General features: G+C 44.3%; 1 protein-coding gene across 2 annotated transcripts in view; it reads right to left on the bottom strand.

The window, feature by feature from the left end:
• The window catches only part of LOC131937158 (membrane-bound transcription factor site-1 protease), a 49,360-nt gene that overhangs the window by 8,342 nt on the left and 26,752 nt on the right, over nucleotides 1-14,266 (bottom strand). For both annotated transcript variants that reach the window (XM_059294365.1, XM_059294364.1), the window contains exons 18-19: nucleotides 1,032-1,214; nucleotides 24-100 (exon numbers count right to left, since the gene is read on the bottom strand). In XM_059294365.1, the coding sequence (XP_059150348.1) occupies nucleotides 24-100; nucleotides 1,032-1,214 (260 nt within the window). The remainder of the gene's footprint in view (nucleotides 1-23; nucleotides 101-1,031; nucleotides 1,215-14,266) is intronic.

Genomic DNA, 14,266 nt, shown 5'->3' with positions numbered 1-14,266 from the left:
GCTTCTGTCATTCAAAGTCTTACTTTCTGGGTGGGGTCGGGATGATCTTGGCTCTGATGGGCAACATGATGGTCGACCTTCTGGGCTCTGTTTCCTCGTCCTGTGGGAGGTAACACAACATTAGACAGAGTTAGTTCCCCTCACTCTATGGGAGGTAACACAACAACAAAGGCAAAATATAGAGTTACCTCCCCTCACTAAATAAGAGACAACGCCACAACAGATTTAAACAACCTAAGCCAAAGGTGGACTTCCGCATACTCCTATAGTCTATGGGAGATAACACAACAACATAGGCCAAATGTGGAGTAAGCTCCCCTCAGACTTCATGAAGTAAAACCACAACATAATCCAAATGTTGTGAGTTAACCGCCACTCCCCCTCCCCCTGATTCTGTATGACATAACAGTGTAAACCAAACGTGGAGAGAGAGGGGTGTGGTGAGTTAGCTCCACTAACCTTCTGACAAGAAAAGGTAAACAACAGCTTACACCCATGTTTTTGTTAGGGGAGTGATGGAAACCAAAACAATGGCTTCATATGTCTATACATGTTGGCTTATTTCAAGGGAGAAAACACATACTGATAATAAAGGGGACATCAATCTGGTTCAAGTTAACACTGGTAGCGGAGTGATAGATAAAAACAGGAAATCTTTTGTTAGCTAGATCTAAGGTTTGTTGAACAAAAGCTGTGGTTAAATGGCTTCTAGTGAGATAAGGGTTTTTGGTAAACAGGGCTGTTGGGTTAAGGAGGGTGTTGGTAAACAGGGCTGTTGGGTTAAGGAGGGTGTTGGTAAACAGGGCTGTTGGGTTAAGGAGGGTTTTGGTAAACAGGGCTGTTGGGTTAAGGAGGGTTTTGGTAAAAAGAGCTGTTAGCTACACAGTGCTGTTGGATAAACAGGACTGTTGGAAATTTCTAATTGAATAATTTCACATCTGGCCTAACTATCACAATACAAAACTGATGAACAAAATAAAGGGACGCCCCTGCAAAGAATGGCACCTAAAAAACAACAAGCGTGCACCAACCTCTGGTGGTGACTCAATGACCACTGTCACCTGGCCCTTGGCTATCCCCTCCCATGAGGCCGCGTCCTTGGAGGCCGTGATGGAGATGGCCAGGTAGCCAGACCAGGGCCACAGGTCCACGGAGTAGGAGAAGGACACGTCAATGTAGCCGCCATACTCGGGGGTGTACGGCTCCCACTTGGGCTGGGGACAAAGGGTACACTGACATGACTGACAGTGACATGACTGACATAGTGACATGACTGACATAGTGACATGACTGACATCGAGACATGACTGACATGGAGACATGACTGACATGACTGATTTAATGACATACTGACATGACGACACACTGATATGGATGACATATTGACACAACACATCTGTACTGTCGTGGTATGATTACTGACATGATAGTGATATACTAAAATGATATAAAGTGACATGACACAGCATGGCTCATTCACATGATGATGTTCGACTGACATGGCAGTGTTATACTGACACGGCAGTGATTGATAAGCGCACTGTTTTGAGAGAACATTAAAACAAACGTTTTCTATTTCCCCTGCTATATGCCAGATCTCTATCTGTGGCATTTACTCTCCCCCCCCCCCCCCCCCCCCCACCAATCCACTCGGTGACGCATACAATCTCGGGCACTAAAATACTGACAAGGTCAGCCTGACCTGAGAAGCATGGCAGGGTTTGTTTGGAGGACGGGTGTCTGGGGGAGGGGCGGGAGGAGGGAGTGTCTGGTGCAAGAGGGGGGGGGTGTGGCAGGAGAGGCTGGTGTTGGTGAAGGGAGTGGTTACAGAGGCTGGTGTTGGTGAAGGGAGTGGTTACAGAGGCTGGTGTTGGTGAAGGGAGTGGTTGGAGTGAGGTCTGGAGGCTGGCGTCTGTGTGGGTTGAGTGATGAACTGACAGAGGACGAAGTGTCGATTAAAAAACTGTCTTAAAACCCGCAGCTCCGCAACAAACGGTACCAATAAATTATTGTACCGAATACCTGACATTAAAAGTTGACAAAAACAAAACGATCATATGGTGGAGAGAGATTGTGCTGGAACGTGTCGACCTTTAAACGCCTCGACCACTCAAGCTCACAGAGCCATTCGGTAGAAACCCAAGCTCTGTAGTTATTTGACATTACAGTCAGTATACGTATCTCACCAACTTAGTTTTCCAGTGTTTGGTTGTACTCAGGGCCGGCGCTACCTTAGGCGGTCGCCTAGGGCGCCATCCCTAAGGGGGGCGCAAAAGGTTTAATCGCTATTATCGAAAAGTACCTAATAATTAATACATTTTATAAAGGAGTAGCGATCTATTTCGGCACCCAGGACGAACTATCAATTTTGCATCCCACTCCCAAATTAGGTCTATATAGACCTATATTTATCCGCAAAGGTGAAAATGCAACCCCACCTCCCTAATTTGGAAAGGTCGGGGCGCTTTTTACCAGTCACTTTGCCTTTTTAATTTGGTGTCACTTAGTTGATGTAGAAAACGATTAAATAAGTTCGTAATTTAAATTTCGAACATTTCAAAAGGTTATCTAATTTGAATAGGGCTTGTAAGTCTCGTTTTCTCTGACTTTGAATTAGAAATCTGTCCTGGTGTATAGGGTTTTGTAATGACGGGGTGTTCAAAGTATTGTCACTTGTTTGATAAGTTTTGATGAATTGTTTAGAATTGGGAGTGACGGCGGAAGGCTGTTGCTGATATGGTTTCGTAGATATAAAGTATCGAAGTGTTAAAGTGTCATAATTTTTATTAGGCTCTTATGTAGATGAAGGTCTAGTGGAATCTGATTGGCAATAGAGAAATGAGAATACAGATGATGAAGTATCGTAGTTCTGGTGTTCGGGAGTATTGATTCTTGTGGTATTAAGGTATCGAATTATGCTGGCTGTTAAAGTGTAGTAGTAGGTCCAGGGAAATCGTTGTTAATTGGGAGTATCGTTTGTAGAGCTTGGTGAAGTTAATCGAGTTGGTGTCGTAGTTCTGGAGTATCGAGTCTAATTATGTTTAGGTATCGAAGTTTGATATGTGTTGTTAATGTAGTAGAGTTTGAGTATATCGAGTAGTCTAGTTTATCGTGTTAGATCATTTCAATTCAGTACGGAACACACTACAAAGAAAGGTGGGCGTTCTCTTGTTGAAAAATCTTGTTTTTTAGGATCTATATTATCACTCTTGAAGTATTAATATAAAATATTAAATAAGATGGAATTTAAAACTAACCGTAAACTTTGTTTTTTTTCTCAAATTATAATTTTTTTTATATTATAGCAATGTCTAAAAAAGTTACCCGTGTTTAAAATTTTTGAAATGCGTCCCTTTATTTTTTTTTTTTATTTTTTTTTTTTAATGCGTGTAAAATGCGTCCCTTTAATTTAGGGGATATGAAATTCAGGCAACGTATAACAGAAGTACTATTGGAAGTATCTCATCAACATTGAATAGAAGTATGTTATAAGAAAGCTACCGTTCTTAGACTTTCAAACAAAACCTACAGTTAAGTATTCAACATGTAAAATATATTGTTTTTACAAGGTTGCATAGCTAATATAAAAGATTCATTACAATTATTACGTAATGAAATTTAAAGCGTTTTTTTTTTCAAGCATGTCTTAGGTACTCTTGGTTAATTTAGCTAGTCTTGTGAAAGTTATTTCCCTTGAATAAAATTTTGGTATTTGGATTTCAAAATGGGAGATAATTCGTTTAATTGTTAGTAGACATACAGTCTTAGTCATAAATAAAACATCTAATTAATTGTCTTTTCATATTTTTCACCCTCTCCTAAAGGATTCTTATATAACAATTTTAGGCTGGAATCTATAACATTTATAACCTTTTATTTTTCAAAAACAAAAAAATCGTTACATAATCACACAATATAGACATTTTACAATTATACCTAAAGACAGTCAACTTAAAACAGGTACGTTCCGTTTTGAAACTCAACTTGCAAGGTCTGCAGAGAGCCCAACAATACAAGAATTTTTTTAGTGGTTTATTTCCAGACCCTTTCCCCCCGGCAGAGGGGGGGGGGGAGGGAAGAGCTTAAATTTTTCTAAGGGGTGGGGGGGGGGGCTATGTCGTAAAGTACAAAGTAGACTCGTGGACTTAGCAACAATTTCAATACAATGTGATTACGCTTGCAAACTGGAATTGAAGGAATTAGAACAAACTTTTGAGACGAAGACGGCAAGTAAAATTTTATTTTGATGTCTACTTATAACGTGTATGAAATTGATAATAAATTAATATGTCACTTTTAATTAATTGTTTGCTTATACACATGTTTTAGAAATTAATTTGTGTGAAAGGGGGCATTTTAAGAAGTTTTGCCTAGGCCGCTAAATAACCTGGCGCCGGCACTGGTTGTATTAACCAGAAAAAAACTTGGGTCTTAGTTGAATGTATACCGCATCGTGACCGCCTTAGTTGAATGTATACCGCATCGTGACCGCCTTAGTTGAATGTATACCGCATCGTGACCGCCTTAGTTGAATGTATACCGCATCGTGACCGCCAAACAAGGTGCAAAGCCCACATTTGATTCCAATATACACCCCACTTCCTATTTTGTATACGGTATTCTAAACGTGTGATGTCCTCTCCAACTCTCCAACTACAGTCAAGTCCATGGTGACACCTCAGACCGGTTGACATGAAATCAATACAACAACAAGGGCGTGTCACTCGTGTTTCATGTGATGTACGAGTTGTCCTCGTGACAGACGACATTGTACGTCTGATTGAAATTTTTTAATGGATTAATCAGGTTCTATGTTGTAAAACAACCAAGTGTTGAATCATTCTGTTGGGTGGTCAGTCATTATTCTGTTTGGTGGGTCAGTCATTATTCTGTTTGGTGGGTCAGTCATTATTCTGTTTGGTGGGTCAGTCATTATTCTGTTGGGTGGGTCATTCATTATTCTGTTGGGTGGGTCAGTCATTATTCTGTTGGGTGGGTCAGTCATTATTCTGTTGGGTGGGTGATTCATTATTCTGTTGGGTGGGTCAGTCATTATTCTGTTGTGTGGGTCAGTCATTATTCTGTTGGGTGGGTCATTCATTAATTCTGTTGGGTGGGTCATTCATTAATTCTGTTGGGTGGGTCAGTCATTATTCTGTTGGGTGGGTCAGTCATTATTCTGTTGAGTAGGTCATTCATTATTCTGTTGGGTGGGTCATTCATTAATTCTGTTGGGTGGGTCATTCATTAATTCTGTTGGGTAGGTCATTCATTATTCTGTTGGGTGGGTCAGCCATTATTCTGTCGGGGGGGGGGGGGGTCAGTCATTATTCTGTTGGGTGGGTCAGTCATTATTCTGTTGAGTGGGTCATTCATTATTATGTTGGGTGGGTCAGTCATTATTCTGTTGGATGGGTCAGTCATTATTCTGTTGGGTGGGTCAGTCATTATTCTGTTGGGTGGGTCATTCATTATTCTGTTGGGTGAGTCATTCATTATTCTGTTGGGTGGATCAGTCATTATACTGTTGGGTGGATCAGTCATTATACTGTTGGGTGGGTCAGTCATTATTCTCATAATTGAAATTCGAACAAACAAATGTGTAAATATTTAAACTCATTGGTAGGATGTCAAATACGATGGCTATTGTTTAATAACGGTAACCAAAATACAAGATGAACACCGAACTATGGGTACACAACAGATGGCCCATGTATCACCCACACCCATGCAGCCACCGTTTGAGAGCCGCTGACATTTAACCACAACAATTGATGGTCGCGGTTATCCTATGCTATTTCGGCTCTCTTTTTAAACATGCTCTATCCCTGCTTCATTTATCATTGCTAATCTAACACGATTTTAATGTGGGCTGTAGTTATCTTCACAGTATAGACGAACGGGGGTGGGGGAGATTCCAATGGGTCGTCCTCTCACCTTCACATTCCGCTGACCTGAAAGATGAGCACGTGATCCGCCATGACGTCTGTGTTGTGAGCCGATGTCATGTCTCACACGTGGGGTGGGGGCACGTTAGGCATTATCTCGATGTAACACGCCCAAAATGGTGGACAATTTGACCTGGGATCCCCCAAAATGGTGGACAATTTGACATGGGATGCACCCAAAATGGTGGACAATCTGGCCTGGGATGCACCCAAAATGGTGGACAATTTGGCTAGGGATGCACACAAAATGGTGGACAATTTGGCTAGGGATGCACACAAAATGGTGGACAATTTGACCTGGGATGCACACAAAATGGTGGACAATTTGACCTGGGATGTACACAAAATGGTGGACAATTTGACCCGGGATGCACACAAAATGGTGGACAATTTGACCTGGGATGCACACAAAATGGTGGACAATTTGGCTAGTGATGCACACAAAATGGTGGACAATTTGACCTGGGATGCACACAAAATGGTGGACAATTTGACCTGGGATGTACACAAAATGGTGGACAATTTGACCCGGGATGCACACAAAATGGTGGACAATTTGACCTGGGATGCACACAAAATGGTGGACAATTTGACCAGGGATGTACACAAAATGGTGGACAATTTGACCTGGGATGTACACAAAATGGTGGACAATTTGACCCGGGATGCACACAAAATGGTGGACAATTTGACCTGGGATGCACCCAAAATGGTGGACAATTTGACCAGGGATGTACACAAAATGGTGGACAATTTGACCCGGGATGTACACAAAATGGTGGACAATTTGACCTGGGATGCACACAAAATGGTGGACAATTTGACCTGGGATGCACACAAAATGGTGGACAATTTGACCAGGGATGCACACAAAATGGTGGATGACAATGTGTACACGTGATGCACTAAATTTGTCCTGCGATACAATCAAAATGGCGGCGACTTCCTCTTTGAGAGACACAAAATGCACTACTGCATTTGGAAGACAGACGTGTCGGGGTAGGGGGGGGGGGGGAGTGCAGTAAATTAATACAGGCTTCGTGTGTATGCACCGGGTGACACCATCCAAGACGGTGTCACCAAAACAAATTACAGAAAATTTTAATGAGAAAGTATGTTTTTCCCAGTGAATTTAATAAAATTTAAAAACTTAAAACTTAAAAACACCACTAGGCAGAAGGTGGCATCATCCTGAATATGGGGAATATGGGTTACGCTAAACTGCCAATGGTTTTAGTCATCGTAGCTACGCCACTGTATGTGTGTGTGTATGTGCTTGATATCACTGTTTGTGTGCAGTGAGTGTGCGTGTGTATGTACGTGTTTGATATCACTGTTTGTGTGCAGTGAGTGTGCGTGTGTATGTATGTGCTTGATATCACTGTTTGGGTGCAGCGTGTGTGTGCGTGTGTGTGTATGTATGTGCTTGATATCACTGTTTGGGTGCAGAGTGTGTGTGCGTGTGTGTGTGTATGTATGTGCTTGATATCACTGTTTGTGTGCAGTGAGTGTGCGTGTGTATGTATGTGCTTGATATCACTGTTTGGGTGCAGCGTGTGTGTGTGTATGTATGTGCTTGATATCACTGTGTGCAGTAAGTGTGTGTGTGTGTATGTATGTGCTTGATATCACTGTTTGGGTGCAGCGTGTGTGTGCGTGTGTGTGTGTGTATGTATGTGCTTGATATCACTGTTAGTGTGCAGTGTGTCACATATAATTATCACATCAGACAGGGCGGCATACAACAACTCTGGTAGTGTTTGAACACTTGTAAAAAAACCTCAGTGATTTATAAGTGACATTTGTGACTAGGCGAGAACGTTACACATTAAATCTAAAGTGATTAACAACCGGCGTTTAGCTAGCCAAGCAGATTGAGCAAACAGCGTGGGACGTGGTTTAGTGGGCAATTAGATGGGTAAATAATACTAAATGTGGGCTTGTGGGTGGGGTAAATGTGAGGTTGTGGGAGGGGTAAATGTGGGCTTGTGGGTGGGGTAAATGTAGGCTTGTGGGTGGGGTAGATGTGGGCTTGTGGGTGGGGTAGATGTGGGCTTGTGGCAGGAGTAAACGTGGGCTTGTGGGTGGGATAAATGTGGGCTTATAGGCAATGTTCCCTCTAAGGACCAAGAGTGTGTGTGCAAAAAATATGTTGTGTGCGCGGTGCTAAAAATGACTTGGGCAAGTTAATATGTATGTTTATTAAGCTTGCAATTAAGCAGAGTAATGAAGGCATAGATTTTGATAAATTAATAGTATAATGTGTGTGAATAATGGAACGTATGCAATTAAATGGAGATACGAATACCATCAAAATAAAAAAAAAAAAATAAAAACTTTCCGAGTTATACCTAGACAACAAGTTATATGGTCGACTTACTATGTTAAGTAAGACAGTCTTATGGTAATAATGCTAATACCATAACGGTAATACAAACACAATAGTTTAACTTATGCAACATTTAATAAAGCTGACTTAAAAACAAATATTAGCTAACCTTTCAGGGGCATTTATTGCAATTTCTCGCGTCTAACCTTGCATTGCTTCCACACCTTATATGCTTTGTTTAAATCCACATCCTCTCCAGCATTGAGATATAATTTAATTTGCATTAGATTCTCCAAATGCGTGGCTTCAAGTCTATTTCGTGCTTGCACTTTTATTATGTTAATAAGGCTAAAACCTTGTTCGTAATCAGCACTGCATGCTTGGAAGGTACAATAATGTCACTTAACTTTGCAAGTGAGCTAAATTTTGTTCTTTGTTTTGACAAATCTAGCATATTCAGACATATAATTTACAGAAACAGATTTGAGTTTTTTTTTAAACCTGTAGAATAAAAAAAGGTACCCAAAACTGCAGTTCATCTCCTGGAAACCTAACATTTAAATGGTCGCAGACTGATTTTATGTACTGTGTGGTTTGCCTTGTGTCGATTCTTTCGCTTAACTCACACTTTTCTTGGCTTTAATGTTCAGTGTAGTGCTTTGTTACGGCTGTTTTCAGAGCTGAGTTATTCCACTAAATACGGTTTTGTAAATACAGAATTGACTGGACGAAATTTGAAATAAAGGATTAGCATTTTATGTACTGTTATGCCATCAACTATAAGCGTGTGGAATGATGCTGCTCAAAGTTCTGTCAGTATGTTCTTTACAACAACCTCGTTGATTACTTAAACAAACTCAAAGGTGTAGTTCTTACTTCGCCAACTGTCTGGTATAGAAACATACTTCCCCATGTGGTTATGAATCAGTTGTACCGACAGTATCGAGGCGTTCATCCTTATGGTAAGAAGAACATTATCCGTTAGGATTCGAACTTGATCCTCGTTTGACCGCTGGCGCTAGTTTTGCTCAATTAGTTCTCCTCGCTCAGTGTAAGTTTCAACCAGCAGACGTTTAAGATCAGTTCCATGTGAGCGGTTGTACGAAATCGCAACATTTCCTACGCAAACACGAGACAATAAATGACGTTTACAGTAATCAAGCGCCCATGATTCCCAGAGCTTTCCTGTGACCAATTCATTGCTCTTGTTGCTTTTGTTACACGTACTAGCAGCACAAAACTTACACTTCAGTCCAATCTCATCTGAATATTTGTAGATGCTTTCTAATTCAACCGAAACATTCTTTGATCTGGCGTATCGGTTGTTACTTTAACTTTGAGCCATTCCAGTTTAAAGGAATATATCGCTTTTTTTTTGGTGCCACATTGTTGTACTGCTTGTTACTTGTTACACACATTTTTCCCCAACATTTTCAAATAGCACACAATAGTGGACATTTATTCCTGATTTACCAAAGCAGTGTGTGCGTACTAAAACATTTCGATCCACATGCACGTAATAATCCCAAGAATCGGATATATAATATATAAATCTTTAAACCAAACAGAGCAAAAACACATCCACCTTAAGTAACGTAAAACTTGCATCTGACTTGGCTTAATCGTCAAAGTTTCAAGATGAGGGGGGGGGGGGGGGTGGTGGCGGGGGGGGGGGGGGCAAGCGACGATTTAAAAAACTTGCAGGGTCAGCTTCAATTTACAATACAATGCAGGTATTAGATGTCAGCTCCGGTCAGTTTTTGGGTAAGCCATTAAATCAAGCAATGGGAGTGTCACACAGCCCCGCTCAGGTGAGAGTTAAGTCATAAACTAGACCTGTGCTATGACAACCGAGGTCACCCCCTCCCCCCAGGCCCCAGTCAGTGATACCATGGTTTCTGTTTGTACCCCAAAACACAAAGACTGTTCGTTTAACAAAACAGGTACTAAAAATGTCGCTTAATTTAAACCACTGGCCACAATTTTCTTGTGAATTAGGCTCGCCCGACGTTCTGATAATCTGTGCGCGGGGTCAGAAAATGTCTGCGCGGCGTATTTGAAAGTACTGCGCGGCCGCGCAGCTTAGAGGGAACACTGCTTATAGGTGGTGCTGAGGTGGGCATGGGCTTGTGGGTGGGATTATGGTAAACACGGGCCTGTGGGTGGTGGTTGAGATAACCAGTTAAAAACACAAACCACAAGCACCACACCAATGTAGATGGATACTTGCCTCGGCCACTTCCGGTTTGGGATGGCCCAATGGCGGCCTGAGTTTGTTTTGTTACCTGCCATAATCTTGTCTTACAAGTTATCGGGGCTGATTTCATTGACACAAGAGGTGGAGGAATGCTAAGGCGGTGGTGGTTTTCTTTTGAAAGGAAATGGCGAGTTTTTTTCAAACCTATCTCAAAACCACAGGTGGGGGGGGGGGGGGGGGTGCTGGTAAACTACGGCACTACCCAACTACGTGACAAAATAATGTGGATATAAAACTCTGTTACTTTCAGCTTTCTACTAACATCTTCATTGTGAAAGTTTATCCGGATATAGACAGAACAAATGCATTGGCTCACACTGCAGTGCCCCGTGCTATTGTTCGTGTTGACTTATGCATCTAGGAACGGAAGGGTGGTGGCTAGGGCCATTGTTTGGGACTTTAAGGTCAATGTTATGGTGCAACGGTCACCAAGGTCGTTCTTCGGGCGGACTGTCACAATGGCCTGTGATGTCATAACGGTGTTAGTGAAGACGAACCTGGAGGCAAAAGAAGGGGGGGGGGGGGGTCTGGGTGGAGTTTGTGCGTGTCGAAACGTGGATGAGGGATCGTGCACAGAAATGTGAGGACCTAATACGTTCAGAGACGACCACCACTCTCATGTTACTGAGCCAGAAAACACGCCACGCCGCCATACCACACAATGAACTACGACAACTTTGGTCATTTCTATTCAGATAACTTTTACTATCATCACTGGTCAAGATTTAAAAAGTTTATATATAGGCTATATGGTTGTTGCAAGCCTTAAATTCTAAAAGTGTTATGTAAGACTGCTGTTGTCTACAATAATAACACATTAGCAACAAATGATAAACAATCACCTCCCACAATTACTGTGATACAGGCCTAATAGGTACACCATCCGTCACTTGTACCAATCACACCGCTAAATTACCATCAGATAGGCCTACTTGTTAGGTCTACCGATTCATGAATGGTCCATTAGTACCAATCACACCGCTAAATTACCATTAGGTAGGCCTACTTGTTAGGTCTACCGATTCATGAATGGGCGCCATAAAGTATAGCAAGTAGATGCCGTTGGGCGCCAGTTAAGTATAGCAAGTAGATGCCGTTGGGCGCCAGTCAAGTTTAGCAAGTAGATGCTGTTGGGCGCCAGTAAAGTATAGCAAGTAGATGCCGTTGTGCACCAGTAAAGTATAGCAAGTAGATGCCGTTTAAATCTCGGTGAAAAGATTGCCCCCTGAGTGTGGGAACTAGATATTGGGGTCAGCTCATATAGACACGGGTTAACTTAGCACGTGCATGCAGTGGAAGGTCAAGGTCTGCTTCTGCTGGAGCCAACTCCCACTCCCACCCCCACCCCTGCACCTACAGGCACAACACTAAAAGAAATATATAAGTTTGAGATCCTTTGTATTCCCTAGAGGCGGATCGTGGTGGGGGTGGGTAGTAGTGGGGTTAGGTGGGTCGTAGTGGGGTGGGATGGGCCGTAGTGGGGTGAGGTGTGTGGGGTGGGTTGTGGTGGGGTGGGGTGGGTCGTGCTGTGATGGGGTGGGTCGTATTGGGGTGAGGTGGGCCGTAGTGGGGTGGGATGGGCCGTAGTGGGGTGAGGTGTGTGGGGTGGGTTGTGGTGGGGTGGGGTGGGTCGTGCTGTGATGGGGTGGGTCGTATTGGGGTGAGGTGGGCCGTAGTGGGGTGGGTCGTATTGGGGTGAGGTGGGCCGTAGTGGGGTGAGGTGTGGTGGGGGTGGGTTGTGTTGTGGTGGGGTGGGTCGTGTTGGGGTGAGGTGGGCCGTAGTGGGGTGAGGTGTGGTGGGGGTGGGTTGTGTTGTGGTGGGGTGGGTCGTGTTGGGGTGAGGTGGGCCGTAGTGGGGTGGGGTGGGCCGTACTGGGGTGAGGTGTGGTGGGGGTGGGTTGTGTTGTGGTGGGGTGGGTCGTGTTGGGGTGAGGTGGGCCGTAGTGGGGTGGGGTGGGCCGTACTGGGGTGAGGTGTGGTGGGGGTGGTTTGTGTTGTGGTGGGGTGGGTCGTGTTGGGGTGAGGTGGGGTGGGTCGTATTGGGGTGAGGTGGGCCGTAGTGGGGTGAGGTGTGGTGGGGGTGGTTTGTGTTGTGGTGGGGTGGGTCGTGTTGGGGTGAGGTGGGGTGGGTCGTATTGGGGTGAGGTGGGCCGTAGTGGGGTGAGGTGTGGTGGGGGTGGGTTGTGTTGTGTTGTGGTGGGGTGGGTCGTGTTGTGATGGGGTGGGTCGTATCGGGGTGAGGTGTGGTGGGGGTGGGTTGTGTTGTGGTGTGCCGTGGTGTGCCGTGGTGTGCCGTGGTGGGGTGAGGTGGGTCTTAATGGCTCTAATAGAGTGTGATTTGAGTGTGTGGGGTGAGGTGTGGTGGGGGTGGTTTGTGTTGTGGTGGGGTGGGTCGTGTTGGGGTGAGGTGGGGTGGGTCGTATTGGGGTGAGGTGGGCCGTAGTGGGGTGAGGTGTGGTGGGGGTGGTTTGTGTTGTGGTGGGGTGGGTCGTGTTGGGGTGAGGTGGGGTGGGTCGTATTGGGGTGAGGTGGGCCGTAGTGGGGTGAGGTGTGGTGGGGGTGGGTTGTGTTGTGTTGTGGTGGGGTGGGTCGTGTTGTGATGGGGTGGGTCGTATCGGGGTGAGGTGTGGTGGGGGTGGGTTGTGTTGTGGTGTGCCGTGGTGTGCCGTGGTGTGCCGTGGTGGGGTGAGGTGGGTCTTAATGGCTCTAATAGAGTGTGATTTGAGTGTGTGAGGTGTGGTGGGGGTGGGTTGTGTTGTGGTGTGCCGTGGTGTGCCGTGGTGTGCCGTGGTGGGGTGAGGTGGGTCTTAATGGCTCTAATAGAGTGTGATTTGAGTGTGTGAAAAGCTCCTCGTCCCTTATAACCATACACAACCAACCACTGCAGGTAAATGTAATATCAAACATACACAGCGCTGAGATAAAAGTTGGGAGTTGTTTGTGTTTGCACACAAAAGATTAGTTCCACCTGAGAGGGGGCCGGGCTGTACATGTACGTAAACATCTGATTACCGGGGGGGGGGAGGAAGATTGAAGGAGCGTTTCGTCAGATAATGAAGATAAGCATTGTAATTAAACGCGCCCACAGCTCGCGTGTGCTTACAGAAATCATCGGGGTCATTGAGTCAAGTACAGCACAGCTTAATGGTGACATGCGAGTTTTCTTAGTGTTTGATACTGGCTGATGGCTTTTAACAGTGGGCTAATGTCTGCAATAGTCCTCAATGTTTCATCAGTGAGCTAATATCTGCAGTGGTCCTAAATGAACAGGGAGCTAATGTCTACAGTAAACATTAAGGTGGCAATATACTGCATGGTATCACGGGGCTTGCTTCTAAAATTTCCCACTTGTATTCGATCCCATGTAAGAAGTGTAGGAGCCCCTACCTTGCCGGGTGTAAGTTATTAAACAAACCTATCGTTAAACCTGACTCCTTTGAAGCGCTCTTTCTGTGGTATGGTTAACGTAATAACTACCCAGCTTACTGCAGTAACTTCCACAATTTTGATCTACAAACTCCCCAGATTACTGCAGTAACGTACCCCAGTAACCTGAGCATGTCTGGCATGTTCAGCAGCCTGATCTGGCCACCTCTGTACAACACCTGAGGTCAGACCGGCTAATTGCCAGTTGGCTTCTGTCTAATTGATGTCATTGTGTGGGCAGACGTAAACAATGATTCAAAATGTTCCCCGCTGATTAAATCCACATTTTTACTGCCCCCCGCCCCT

This window comes from Physella acuta, unplaced genomic scaffold, assembly GCF_028476545.2.
Source record: "Physella acuta isolate Inbredline_101_S28 unplaced genomic scaffold, ASM2847654v3 ptg000201l, whole genome shotgun sequence".
NCBI classification, from domain to species: Eukaryota; Metazoa; Mollusca; class Gastropoda; family Physidae; genus Physella; species Physella acuta.
Note: the sequence above shows the minus strand (reverse complement) of the source record. Positions and strands in the feature narration are given on the sequence as shown.